Below are 13,323 nucleotides of genomic sequence, written 5' to 3' on the forward strand. Positions count from 1 at the left end.
TGGGACTGACATTATTATATGTAATATGAAATACTCTTAAAGGTTGTCTGGAAAAGATAGCTCTTTACTGATAAGATTCCATCAATAATGATTTTCTAAGCTGTATATTTTACTAAGGACTGCCAATTAAGATCTACTTAATTTGCGTTTTTGCAATATCCTTACAGTTCGTTTTATCTGATTTTTTCTGGCATTATCTCATTGAAATTTTGGAACAGAATAACATGAGAATATCCATTGTGCTATGCCCCCAAAACTTAACTTATAAACGGAACATAACTTCTAGTCAGTATTAAACTAACAATTATTACTTATAAGAATAAATGAAAACAATAAAACGACCATGAACCATATGATATTGTATTTTATTGAATAATAAAAAACACAACATGTGAAACATTGTACAGTCAATACTTAAATATCACATTTACAAAAATCCATAACTAAATCCATTCCATATACATACTTAACGTATGTTACTTTATGTCTTAATGAGAACCTTTAATTTTAGTGTCCATATATGTTTGATTGTTATAAAAAGTTGTTCTCGACAATTCTTCTCTAAAATAGTCAATTGTTCTCTGCAATCCTTCCTCCAAGGAAACCTATAAAATTGAAAACAATGTTATTACGAACGTGTCACCCAAAATCTGTTCCCGTCTCAATACTTCAAGTAACTTAATAGGAAAACGACAAAAAACAACGGAAGGGAAGAAGCGTAAGTTCCGAAATTGAGCATTAAACATAGCGAGTATTAACACTAACTTATAACCAATAATTTTGATTACTTTGACCTCATTAACGCAAGGACAACCTGCAATCTGAGAGTGAAAATAAATGCTTTTAAAGATGGAAAAAACTTCGCGCTCGCTACGCTTTTCATTTCATAAGACAAATAATACTTATAATATTTTATAACCCAACCCCTCCCCTTAGACTTTCTATGTATATGTGCATACTAATAACGCAATTAAAACAAACCTTAGGAGACCAGTTAAGCTGCATCTCAGCCACGGTGATGTCAGGTCGCCGCCGCTGCGGGTCGTCCTCCACAGCCGCGCCCGTCGCCACCGTGCTACGGCACCCGGGGACTATGTTCTTTATGATCATCGCGAATTCTAGAACATAAATTATTATCATTTGCCGAGGCTCGATACGTTGATCGGTACCTCACCAGTCAGATGCTAAGTGATACGATAATTCATGCAAATATTTCGATATTAGAACGATTTATTAATCTTGGCTAGACTCCCTGGTAATTTTTTTGTTTAGCTTTCATAGTTGGGACCACTTTATGTTAAATTACCTTCTATTGTGTGCTCCACAGGATTTCCTATATTAACAGGCAGAGTATAACTCGATGCCATTAGTGACAGTAGACCATTTACAAGATCTGAGACATAACAGAATGATCTTGTTTGCTTTCCATTACCATATACCTGAAAAAAAAAATGTAAATCAGAAAATACAAATTAACATAAATATTAAAAGACTTTCATACACAAATTTACACAGTCCTATTCAAATTAAAGAGTTGTCATAAACACCAAAACAACCAAAGCTATGTGGCGCAAACAAGCTAATGTAAACCTTTCCTTATACCTATACATGTCCTAGGTGCAGTGGGCAATGGGCATGACTAGTAATGTCCTATTGTCGTCATTTTTGACATTCAAAAGGTTTAGGTTTGTGTTGTGCGTACTCAAATATCTAACACAGCGGTTCTCAAACTTATTTTCCCATGGAACCCTTTTGGAAAGCAAATTGTCTGACGGAACCCTTAAATTAAATAAATAAAAAAAATAGTTTATAGCAACCTTTATTAACCCCCGACGCAAAAACGGCGGGGTGTTATAAGTTTGACGTGTGTCTGTCTGTCTGCGGCATCGTAGCTTCCGAACCGATGAACCGATTTGGATTTAGTTTTTTTTGTCTGAAAGCTGAGTAAGTCGGGAGTGTTCTTAGCCATGTTTCATGAAAATCGGTCGAGTTTGTCGCGGTCAGGGTTTTTTTCAAAATTTTAATTTTGTGGTTAGGTTATTTTAATAAGTCTTAATCATAATAGTAAAATGTAATCACTAGATTAGATTCTAATGTGAGGTATTACATGGAACTGTTTTTATTTTTACAATTGGGGAATCTTTGGTTGTATGGAAGAGAGTTGAAATCGCATATCAGTCAACCAAAATTCACACGGAGCCCCCAGAGAGGTTTTGCGGAGCCCTAGGGCTCCGCGGAGCACACTTTGAGAATGGCTGATCTAACAATACACAAAATATACAGTTAAATTCATAGAAACACTCATGATTGACAAATATCTGCACTCAACTTCATCGGCCAGGATAGGCATGCCCCTGGGACCATTGTCTTCACAGGCAGTGACTAACTATTACGCCAGTCCAGTTGTTGAGACTATTAGACTGGACTGATATTTTTTTCCACTGATTTTAGTAATCAAAATATAAAGTGACGTCATCACAAACAGTGTATGTTTGGTTAGGCTATAGGCTGCATTTTCCTCATTTGTTCAAAACACTCGAGTCTATTATTGTGTAGCTAAACTAGCTAACACATGTGTGCGTATGTGATAAGATAAACTTACTGTGATGGTTAAGTTTTGTAATGCTTGCATAACAAAATTAGACACTACGCGCCCATCCGACACGTGCATTCTTGGTCCATAGGTATTAAATATTCTGGCAACTCTGACAGATACATTTTCTTGTTTTGCATATGAGTAAGCTAATGTTTCTGCAACTCTTTTGCCTTCATCATAGCACGCTCTTGGCCCTGAAACAGAAATTATCATAGTGTAAGGCTCATTGTTCTATTTTAAATAAAATATACATTTTAGGTATTCATTGTAATTTACCTATTGGATTGACATGGCCCCAATATGACTCTGGTTGAGGATGAACCATTGGGTCACCATACACTTCAGAAGTACTGGCTATTAAAATCTTTGCTCCTACTCTGCGTGCTAGCCCTGAAAATACAAATTAAGAATATATTACAATACACTCTGAAGATAAAAAAATCTTTAAATAAATAATTTCTACACACTAACCTAACATATTAATAGTCCCTAATGTATTAGTTTTAATTGTCTTGACAGGATTTTGCATATAGTGAGGTGGACTCGCAGGACTAGCTAAGTGGTATATTTCATCAGCCTGAAACAAAATGATTCTTTTAAAAAGAATGGTTATAATAGATGGAATACAAAATAATTACAAAAGTAAGCAAACGGCTACTATTCGAAAGAATACTTACCTCAACATATAATGGGTTGATAATGTCATGGTGAATCATTTCAAAGTTACGATGGCCAAACCAATGCTCAACATTGCGTTTGCGGCCAGTGAAAAAATTGTCAACAACTATTACTTCATGTCCTCGCATCATAAGGACATCTACTAGGTGGGAGCCTACAAAACCAGCTCCACCTGTAACCTGAAATGAAAATGGATTGAGTTGTCAAGTAGTAATATATTAAATAACACATAACATATTTAAAATATATATATATATATATATATATATATATATATATATATATATATATATTTTTTAATATTTATTACATAGCTACCAAGCCATTACAGCCTGGCAAAAAAGAGTAGAAAGTAAAAAGTGGCAAGTTTCGCCCTTTCAAATTAATATCTGTATGTAAATGGGAGCCTGGTAAAAAAGTGAAGAAATTTTTGTTGCTGTAGTTACATGATTTGCCTGATGGGACCAACCGGATACAGGAATTTTGCTCCCTAAAGTTGTCTACAAGGAGTATGTCTAAGTGCTGTCCACCTGTTTAACTTACCAAAATGCGCCTTCTTTCTTTGTAACCCAAGTATTTCACTTCAGGATATTTCTGTGGTACCCTTCCCTCTAATATAGCAATTTTCTTCTCTAATTGTTCTATTCTAGCCTGTGCTTCCTGTAGTTGACGCTTCGTACTATCTTCTGCCTCATTAGATTGTATTGGTTTAGGATTATCCATGTTTGTATTCTCAAACCTAACTGGTATTTTTTTTATCTGATTATAGGTTATTTCTGGTGAATTGACAATTAGTCTTTGGTTATCTTTATGAGTCCCTTCTTCATATTTATCTTTCGTAAGAATTAGAAATAGTAAAAACACTAGAAAAGAGATAATTATATGACTTATAATGTACAGAAATAATAATTTATAAAATACAAAACCAATGTTTGACAACGGTAGAATTTAATCTTCTAGTATCACAGCTAGTAAAACATAACACCTTATCATAGAAACAATTCGAAAACATGTGTACTTACGTAAAGACAAAATACATATTACGGTTATTGTCTTTCTAAATTTTAAAGATTGCCTTAACATATCTGAAAGGAATATTCTATAGATCTTATTGCTCACATTTCGGCAAAATGTTAAAAACCAAAAACTGAATGCTAATATCCCATCAGCAAATAGCGGACCGAAATAGAAACGTCATACATACAATTACAATACGATTATGATATCACGAATATCACAATAATGATGTTGACCGAGTCTGATTCTGCCTGACTGATGATTGACCGGAATCAGCTGAATGACTGAATGAAACAAAGAAATGATTTTCTTTATTCGTTCATTCAATGTTGCCATTACCAAATCCGACTGGCTATAGCGGCGACATCTTTATTTCATGTCTGGAACTTTTGTACAAAGTAAAAGCAAACCTTTCACTATTTGAAGAAGACACTATTCGAAAGGTGGCGCTAGTGTTATTGTTATCGAATATCATCTAATTTGAATAAGCCCTTTTTACACGGTTTTTTTAACCAATTTTCGCATGAATTTTCATATATCGACATTGACAGTATTGACACAAATATCAATCAAAATATCAGTGGCCAGAAAGCTAGAAATAGGTTGCACAAGGAGGTTATTAGCCGGGAGGCCGGACTTAAGTAACAGTTAAGAGAAATAAAAAATATTTTTATTCCTGGTATACACGGCCGAACGACCGATTACTACATGCGTATAAGCCCCCCCACAGACGGGAGACAAAACTGTTTTGTCTCCGTCGTATTTGTATGAAAAGTTGCGTCGCCTCGTGTGCGCACCTTCATACTGGCCCATAGACCGAGCGACGGAGACAAAACAGTTTTGTCTCCCGTCTGTGGGGGATACAAGGAAGAGAGTTAATAGGCCTTGATCACAACAAATTTCGCTCAATAGAAAAAAGTCAACAGGTGTAAACACCCCCAATGTGTGTTGCACAAGAGCTAAAACCTAATGGCCGTTGTACACATATGGCCAACTGTTCCACCAACCCCCTTGGCCAAGCGTGTAGAGGGCTACTTGGCCGTAAGTTGGCAGTTGGCGCTTGCGCTTGCCGGCCAACCGATTGGTGTCGGTTTTTTGTCCACACATCAAAGGATCTTGGCGCCAATGGCCAACTGCGTTTACACGTTGTCGCTGTCGTAGTGAAATATTTACGAAAATAATATTAATATTAACAATTTTTTTAATATTCTGATACGAACATTTATCTTTTTTAGGAAATACATTAAACATTTGCAAGGTTATTTTATTTGCTAAAATCTACACTATTATTGGCATAGATAAACTTTCAAATAATTTAATTTTACTACGGGGTTTAATTTTTTTTAATCAAATTTTTCTGACAACGTCTATGACCTAGAATTTCCTAGACTTTTCCATTCCACGTCCATCTTTCATGAAGAGCCAATGCCAAGTGATTGGTTCGCCAATGTGTAAACAGCGGCTCTTATCTTGGCCAAGGGGTTTCACAAAGGGTTGGTGGAACCGTTGGCCATATGTGTAATGATTTTTTTTTATCTTAATTGGCGCGTCATGCTCAGTTACTGTGACAGAAGAACGGTGCCATATTAGCACATTAAAAATTCATCTCTTAGGTACGATGGCGTTATTCATTCATAAACGTTTTATAAACTAGGGTGCATTGGGGTAACTACGAAGCACAAAAATGCTAGGGTAATTTCGAAAGGGGAATCTTGATAAGATGGAAACACATGGAAATAATGGTGATTTTTATGTGACTTTCAAAATTAGACGACTTTCGAAATTACTCCAATGCACCTTACTAGCTTTTCCCCGCGGCTTCGCTCGCGTTAAATTCGAAAATTGCGGAATGCTCCATATATACTTCCTCCCCCCAATTTAAGAAAGTGGGGGTTAGAAAGAGACAAAAAGTAGCCTATGTCACTCTACATCCCTTCAACTATCTCCACTTAAAAAAATCACGTCAATTCGTCGCTCCGTTTTGCCGTGAAAGACGGACAAACAAACAGACACACACACACTTTCCCATTTATAATATTAGTATATTATGGATAGTACATTACGATACAAGTGCGGAGGAAATTCGAAACGAGTGGTGATAAATTAAAACACAAGCGAAGATAGTAGAAGATAGTAGTGTAGGTTTTCGGATACTGTTCTTTTTGACAGCAGCGTTATCTATGGTAAATAAAAGTGAATCTAATACCAGCCGTTGTACGATGTCGTAAAACCTTTGTCGTGTCTTAGACCACATTTTGCTCGTTCTCCGCCATAGGTATACAGGGTGTAAACCTAATACGGGCGAACCTCTTAACGGTGGTGAGTATAGGACATAAAAAATGGAATTAGATAACTTTTACTTAAAATTGAAATATTTTATTTATCCATACAAATTAATTTGGCCCGCAACGTAATGCAAACACACTCGCGTTAAACGCTCGTTGACAGTTGTCATTGATTGTCATCGCAACCACGTTTACAGTACATTGCTGCTGGGAAATTTTTCAAAAATTAATTATGGGTTGAAAATTAAGAATAACTCAAAAACACCTCTTAATTGATGATAAAAATATTGAATTATATGCCTGATTTCATTTATCGCCCTTATTATACGTTTACGCGCTGTAGACGTATAGACTGTGACACTAAAAATGGCGCGAAATTCCAGTTTTATTCAATTTTATGGGAATTAAACCTTCGCACCTACATTTTCAATAATTTTTTTTATTGTTACGGCCCGTCGATGATTCCGCCAACATTATATAAGGTTTAGGAAGGCATTGGTTTTACAAAAACAATTGGCCGGTGATCCCTACATTTTTCAAATTCGCCTTTTTAGGGTTCCGTACCAAAAAGGTACAAAAGGAACCCTTATGGCGCCGCTCTGTCCGTCTGTCTGTCTGTCTGTCTGTCTGTCTGTCTGTCTGTCACATTATTAAATATCTCGAGAATTACTTATGCTATCGCTTTGAAATTTAGAATACTTATGAACATCGTTAACCTCTACAAATTTAAAATATTTTTCTTTTAATTTATTAATATTCATTACAGAAAATGGCTAAAATGAATTTTCACCAAACATGACTATTATAATGAATATTACAGGAAACATAAAATCGTACACTTTTTGAAAACAGTGAAAACTTTTTTTTTAATTTTTAAAAAACCTTTCATATTTACATTTTAAATTTCAACACCCTTGCACCCGCAAGTATATTGTACAAAATTGTATTTTTTAACAAAATAACAATGAAATTACCTGCTTTCAAATAGAGGCAAAATGGTTAATTTCGGTTCACGCAATAAACAATTATCCCATAAAAATCATCTTCCATATTAGCTCGCGCGCAATAGTTTACTCAATTTGCCGATAGATGTCGCTGTACGTTGAACGCTTATTTACTATATCGCGTTTTTCCTGATATAATGAGGTCGGTTCAGGAGCGTCCTTGCGACATGTCGTAAGTCGTAAACTATTGAAGTCGAATAGTCTTGATTTTATTTGGACGTTGTCTAACAATAAAATTGTAATATTAAAATATTACTTGTTATGTGGGAAATTGAGTCTTGAGAGATTTAGTCAAATCTGTAAATTCTATGAATAACATTTTGATGATCCAACTATTGAAAGTTTGTACGGAACCCTCGGTGAGCGAGTCCGACTCGCACTTGACCGGTTTTTTTAATGCCAAGATTTGCTTGACCGTCTATATTAACTAACAATCTCTGTTTTTTCTGAAACCATAATCATTGGACACAGAAATATGGTAATACACAATACCTACATTGGTAGATTTGGTAGTACATTCACAATAAATACATTTTGGCTTAGCTTATTCTAGATTAGGTACTAACATTAAACTTAATTTAGTAAGTATATATCAGCATTTCTTGTATAACTACCGTTTACATTAGGTACCTCATATTGCTCATCTCATAATATATGTTTTAGGGCGCTTCTTTTGACAAATCTCGCTCTAAAATAAGCTTGCGCCTGGCGGTGAAGTCGCTGCGTTGCAGCGTCGGTTTTTTCCATCATTCGCTTCGATTTTCAATTCCCTCGCAACCAGTAGGCCTAGCACATGATTGCCGCGAGAGTACCTATGTCGGCGCGAGATAGATGACATGTCATCTTTCTATCTCACGGCGACATACTCTCGCGACAATCATGTGCTAGGCCTACTCATGTGATGGCACAATCATATGTAGGTATAAGCTGCGAGACCGGTGTCCAGGCAGGCAAGTATGGTCGCGCGATTAATGATAAAACATCTGGCCGTCCCTATCGAACTTACTAATAGTGCGATAGCGACGGTCTGATATTTTATCGTCTATCGCGCGACCATGCTTCCCGTGCAGTCCCCTAGATATTGTGCACGTAAAATAAAATAGCAATTTAAGTATAACTTGAGCATGACTTGCTAGAACAGAACGAAACGGGCTGATGTGTCAATTAAGTGTCACTAGATGCCGGGTTGGTTCGTGTTATAAAACATCTAGGCCCGTAAGGCTTCTAGCGTGTCATCCTTCAGTTTGCATAATTGCATATTTTTATTTATTATGATCCTAATACTTTTATTTCGAAAAATATATTTCAAAGACATGGTCCTCGCATACGTACGGGTATATCAGGGTGGTCAGCAAAAAGACCGTCTATACCTGCAGCCAGAAAAACGCTTATCTCTCCCTTAAGGTTGCCAATTGCTGCTTCAGATTCTTGACTGCTATTAAACTCAGCTGGTAGAAATGTATTTTCAGTACGAAACGTGTAAGGATGCACCTTTAAACCTGCCGCATGGGCGTCAGCCACAAACATAGTTGGGTTACCGAGATGGTTATTTTCGTCGCGTGGAATAACGTAGCTTTTGTCGGGACCGACTGCATATGCATAGGACGCTACATCTTGCAGCCCTTCCGATGTAGCCATGGCGCCGTAAGTAAGATTGGTGCCTTGTACAGCTTGATCAAAAGGCTGAGATGATTGGTCACTGCTGTAAAGCTGAAGAAGCTTTAAATCAGTGATTTTTTTGAGTTCCTTCAAGTTATTAACTTCAAAAGACTGAATATATATAGGAGCATCACGTCCTTCATACCCGTTGTTATGCAGAAGTGTGACGAGAGGCCCTTCGATTGGTAGTCCTAGTCGCTGAAAGTGTGTGCTATGCTTGATTTCAGGATAAATTCCAATGATTCGGCGTTGACTTATTTCCAAGCTTTTCACTAAGTCAATAATTTCTTGGATAGTAGGAATGTCAAACGCACCATCCATTCGTGCATTACCCGGTCGGTTCTGAGGTATACGCTCAATAGCTCGCAATGTCTTAAGTTCATCGAGAGTAAAGTCTTCGGTAAACCAGCCTGTCATTTCAGTGCCATCTATATTTTGGGTTCGACGACGATCAGCAAATTCAGAGCGTTGACTGACATCTGTAGTGAGACCCAGTTCATTGTCATGCCTAGCCACTAAGTGGCCGTCTTTGGTAATGACGACGTCGGGTTCCACGTAGTCAGCACCCATCGTGATGGCCAGGCTGTAGGCACCGAGTGTGTGTTCGGGCACGTATCCGCTGGCTCCTCGGTGGGCGATCACCAGAGGATGGCATAAGTCTGGGCTACGCTTCGTGTTCGTGACTGATTTCATTAATCCTGCAGCCGTGACGCAGAGCGTGGCGATGAGGAGGATGGTTATCACAACCAGTATCCTGCCGCCATTTGCTTTCATCTTGGCCGAACTGTTAGAAAAAAAATTGTAATAATTAGTTGGTAGATATAAATTATTGCTTGTTTTAAGTTATAATTGACCAGATACTCGTATGAGACAAAGGAGTGTAAAAACAGGTTTTAGGTTTACCACCTACTTTCCGTTCATGTAGGTAATTAGGTAAATACGGTATCAAATCAATGGATGCTCAGTGTGATGTCCTAAACCTGAATACAAATGTGTAAATATTATACTCGTATAACAAGCGCAAACAGTTTGTGATTATGAATATTATGATGTTGCCAAGTGCATGGAGTATGTAATTCAGAAATAATACAGGACATACCTAATTGGTATCTAAATAAAAATATAAAGATTTTCTTCACAAACCCCTTGACCGCGCGATATATAATATTATATTATTTTGCCGCGAGTACCTACATCTTATCTAAGATACAATTAATAGTTATTTGTTTTACAAGGGGGCAAAGTAGTTGTTTAACCGCACGTGCCAATATTGATATCCGAGCAAGCGAAAGATTCCAATATTGAACCGCGAGCGTAGCGAGTGGATCAAAAAGTGGAATCTTGAGCGTTGCGAGGGTTTCAAGGCACGAAGGTTAAACAAACTTTGCCGCCGAGTGAAACACAAAACTTTTCACCACACCAACACGAACAAAATACTGACTATAAAACATCAAAATAAATGAAATCTATCAATTTATTCAATATTTATGATTCAAAATCATCATTTATAGGTAAAATCTAGCAGCCAGATTAAGACATCGAGTTAAAATTTGTATGAAATTACTTTGCCCCCTTGTAGATAAAATGCAATTTTGCTATCTTTTTTCGAATAGCAAAGAAAGCCTTTACCAGTTGGTGTGGTGAAAAATACTTTGAAACCTGAATACGAGTACCTATAAGTATATGTATAAAGTATGTATTTATCTACTACCCGTGTAGCTATGAGTAGTAGTAGTGTGTTTTCACATTATCCTATCCGATATCGGATGTAGGACCGATATCCCTTACATTCAAGACGTCATCTTTCATTTTTTCCTTTGAAATCCTTCCTACACTCGATATCCCATACATTCAAGGCCTCATCTTTGATTTTTGCCTTTGAAATCCTTCCTACATCCGATATTGGATCGGATAATGTGAAAACGCACTTATCACGGAACCGTGAAACATGCTCAATAAGTTCATGTTTATTTTCTTGAGCAGGGTTAACTAACATACTGTAACCTTATGCAATTTTACAGTCACTATACTTCTTCGTCATACTTTAGTCAAATCAGTTAGTTAGTACCTTCATTCATTGCAAATCTTCATATTCACTTTTTAGAGTTTGGGTAGTGTTTATAAATGATCTAGGTACTATGTGCAGATGGCGTAAGTACAAACTTAATTGTATTCTTTAAGATAAAGATAGATAAGATAAAAAGTATTCATTTCATGTAACAGAATATGTTAAGACTTCGCCTGTAGCTGTAGCGCCTTTGTTTCATATTTTATTATTCTGTTGTTATATTATTTACCTTCTTTACATACTACTTACGTATGAACAATAACACTCGTCGTTACATCTGTATTTTTTAATAGATTTACATTTGTCGGTGACAATTTAGTCAGCCTTATTTCAATGTAATAAAGATCTTGTTACTATACTAGTCACCACAGTTCGACAGTCTGATATAAGTAGGTAGGTACTTATGTCGTAGATAGATTATAGGAAACCAAACTAGAAAAATTTCAAGTCTATTTTAGTAATTAAATGCACTTTTAAAACTGTAAGTTTTATTTCAATGTACTTAGTCTACTTAATTTATCTAAAACTATAAAATCAAATAAGTACGAGTAGCTACGACTGTCTAAAATTTTATCACGCATAAATACTAGTAAAATAAAACCCTTTTACTGTTTTTAATAATCCGCAAATTTTAATTAGAAGGAAAGTACTTATTTACTGGGTAGTTGTCTAATTATGGATGAGATCCCTATCAGGCCCTGTAGCCGAATGGCATTTCTGCGACGCGAAACGCCACCGAAACGCCGCAGAAATGTAGTCTGCCTCAGTCGCGCCAATACGCAAGAGCGATAGAGATAGATATCTACGAAAGAGATATTATCGTGAGCGTTTCGTGAGCGTTTGTACATTCGGCTACGCACACTGTAAATTTAATAGCGAATCTAATGACTTTAGCTATATTATTCATGAAGTAGAACAGTATGTATTTTGGATTGGCAATGCTTAAAAGTGCCTACGTATATCATATAATTCATATAGCAGGGCATACTTGTCTGTATATGTATTAATAGGTGTATTTTCAAATGATGAGCATAGCGAACAAAATAATGAGACATATTTTTCCTTTTGTGCCTTAATCAAGGTAAATGGCAAGGGCAAAATAATTTTACAGTTACTACCTGTAACTAACTTACTACACACAATATTTACCATCGACAGAAAAGTATTGTTACTTGAATATTTATTATCCATTACTGACAAGTACTGTGTTAATTATTAATAAGTATGCTGAAGAGTATAACACTGATATGGCAAACTGGATTCGGAATTGATGGAACATGACAGCATTAGCGTAATAACTTACTGTACGTATGTTGTGGAAGTGTCTCGCCAGCCGGACTGTTTCGGGCGCGAGCAGATAGCGATTGTCACTTTGTGCTTGGCTGAGCGGCTATATGAAGCGTACATTCAATGTCACAATTGTTATAGGAAATGAGGTTTTATTATGTTTCCATTTAAACATATTATCATGAATTAATTTTTGTCTGCATAATACATAGCTAATCATCCTCCTTGCGTTATCTAGGCATTTATCACGGCTCATGGGAGCCTGGGGTCCGCTTTGACAAATCCCAAGGTTTGGCGTAGGCACTAGTTATTACGAAAGCGACTGCCATCTGACCTTCCAGTCCGAAGGGTAACTAGGCCTTATTGGAATTAGTCCGGTTTCCTCACGATGTTTTCCTTTACCGAAAAGCTACTGGCAAATTATATCAAATGACATTTCGTACATAAGTTCAGAAAAAACTCATTGGTACGAGCCGGGGTTCAATACATAGCTAATATTATAAATGTAAATTACAAGATATGGTCTGTAGGCCTAGTACATGATGGCCGCGAGAGTATGTCGCCGCGACATAGACGACACGTCTTCTTCTAACTATATTAATGACATAAGGACGGGTAGTCTATCTCGCGGCGACATATTACTCTCGCGGCAATCATGTGCTAACCCTGCTGAATTAAAGTTTCTGCATTTTACACTTATTTCAGTTTTGGCAGTAGCGTACCTATGCA

The 13,323-nt window shown here is 36.6% G+C and overlaps 2 protein-coding genes across 2 annotated transcripts; both read right to left on the reverse strand.

Moving 5' to 3' along the window:
* Positions 1 to 346: 346 nt before the first annotated feature.
* Positions 347 to 5,025, reverse strand: LOC125241034 (UDP-glucuronic acid decarboxylase 1). Its single transcript, XM_048149311.1, has 9 exons — positions 4,297 to 5,025; positions 3,818 to 4,137; positions 3,274 to 3,453; positions 3,068 to 3,173; positions 2,873 to 2,986; positions 2,603 to 2,790; positions 1,307 to 1,439; positions 982 to 1,118; positions 347 to 605 (listed from the first exon to the last, which is right to left on the reverse strand). The coding sequence occupies exons 1-9, from the start codon at positions 4,355 to 4,357 to the stop codon at positions 489 to 491; spliced, it is 1,356 nt and encodes a 451-aa protein (XP_048005268.1). The 5' UTR covers positions 4,358 to 5,025; the 3' UTR covers positions 347 to 488.
* Positions 5,026 to 7,882: 2,857 nt separating this feature from the next.
* Positions 7,883 to 12,655, reverse strand: LOC125241024 (glycerophosphodiester phosphodiesterase GDPD6-like). The gene is made up of 2 exons (XM_048149298.1): positions 12,611 to 12,655; positions 7,883 to 10,023 (listed from the first exon to the last, which is right to left on the reverse strand). The coding sequence occupies exon 2, from the start codon at positions 10,011 to 10,013 to the stop codon at positions 8,886 to 8,888; it is 1,128 nt and encodes a 375-aa protein (XP_048005255.1). The 5' UTR covers positions 10,014 to 10,023; positions 12,611 to 12,655; the 3' UTR covers positions 7,883 to 8,885.
* Positions 12,656 to 13,323: the final 668 nt, after the last annotated feature.

Source organism: Leguminivora glycinivorella, chromosome Z, assembly GCF_023078275.1.
Source record: "Leguminivora glycinivorella isolate SPB_JAAS2020 chromosome Z, LegGlyc_1.1, whole genome shotgun sequence".
Classification (NCBI taxonomy): domain Eukaryota; kingdom Metazoa; phylum Arthropoda; class Insecta; order Lepidoptera; family Tortricidae; genus Leguminivora; species Leguminivora glycinivorella.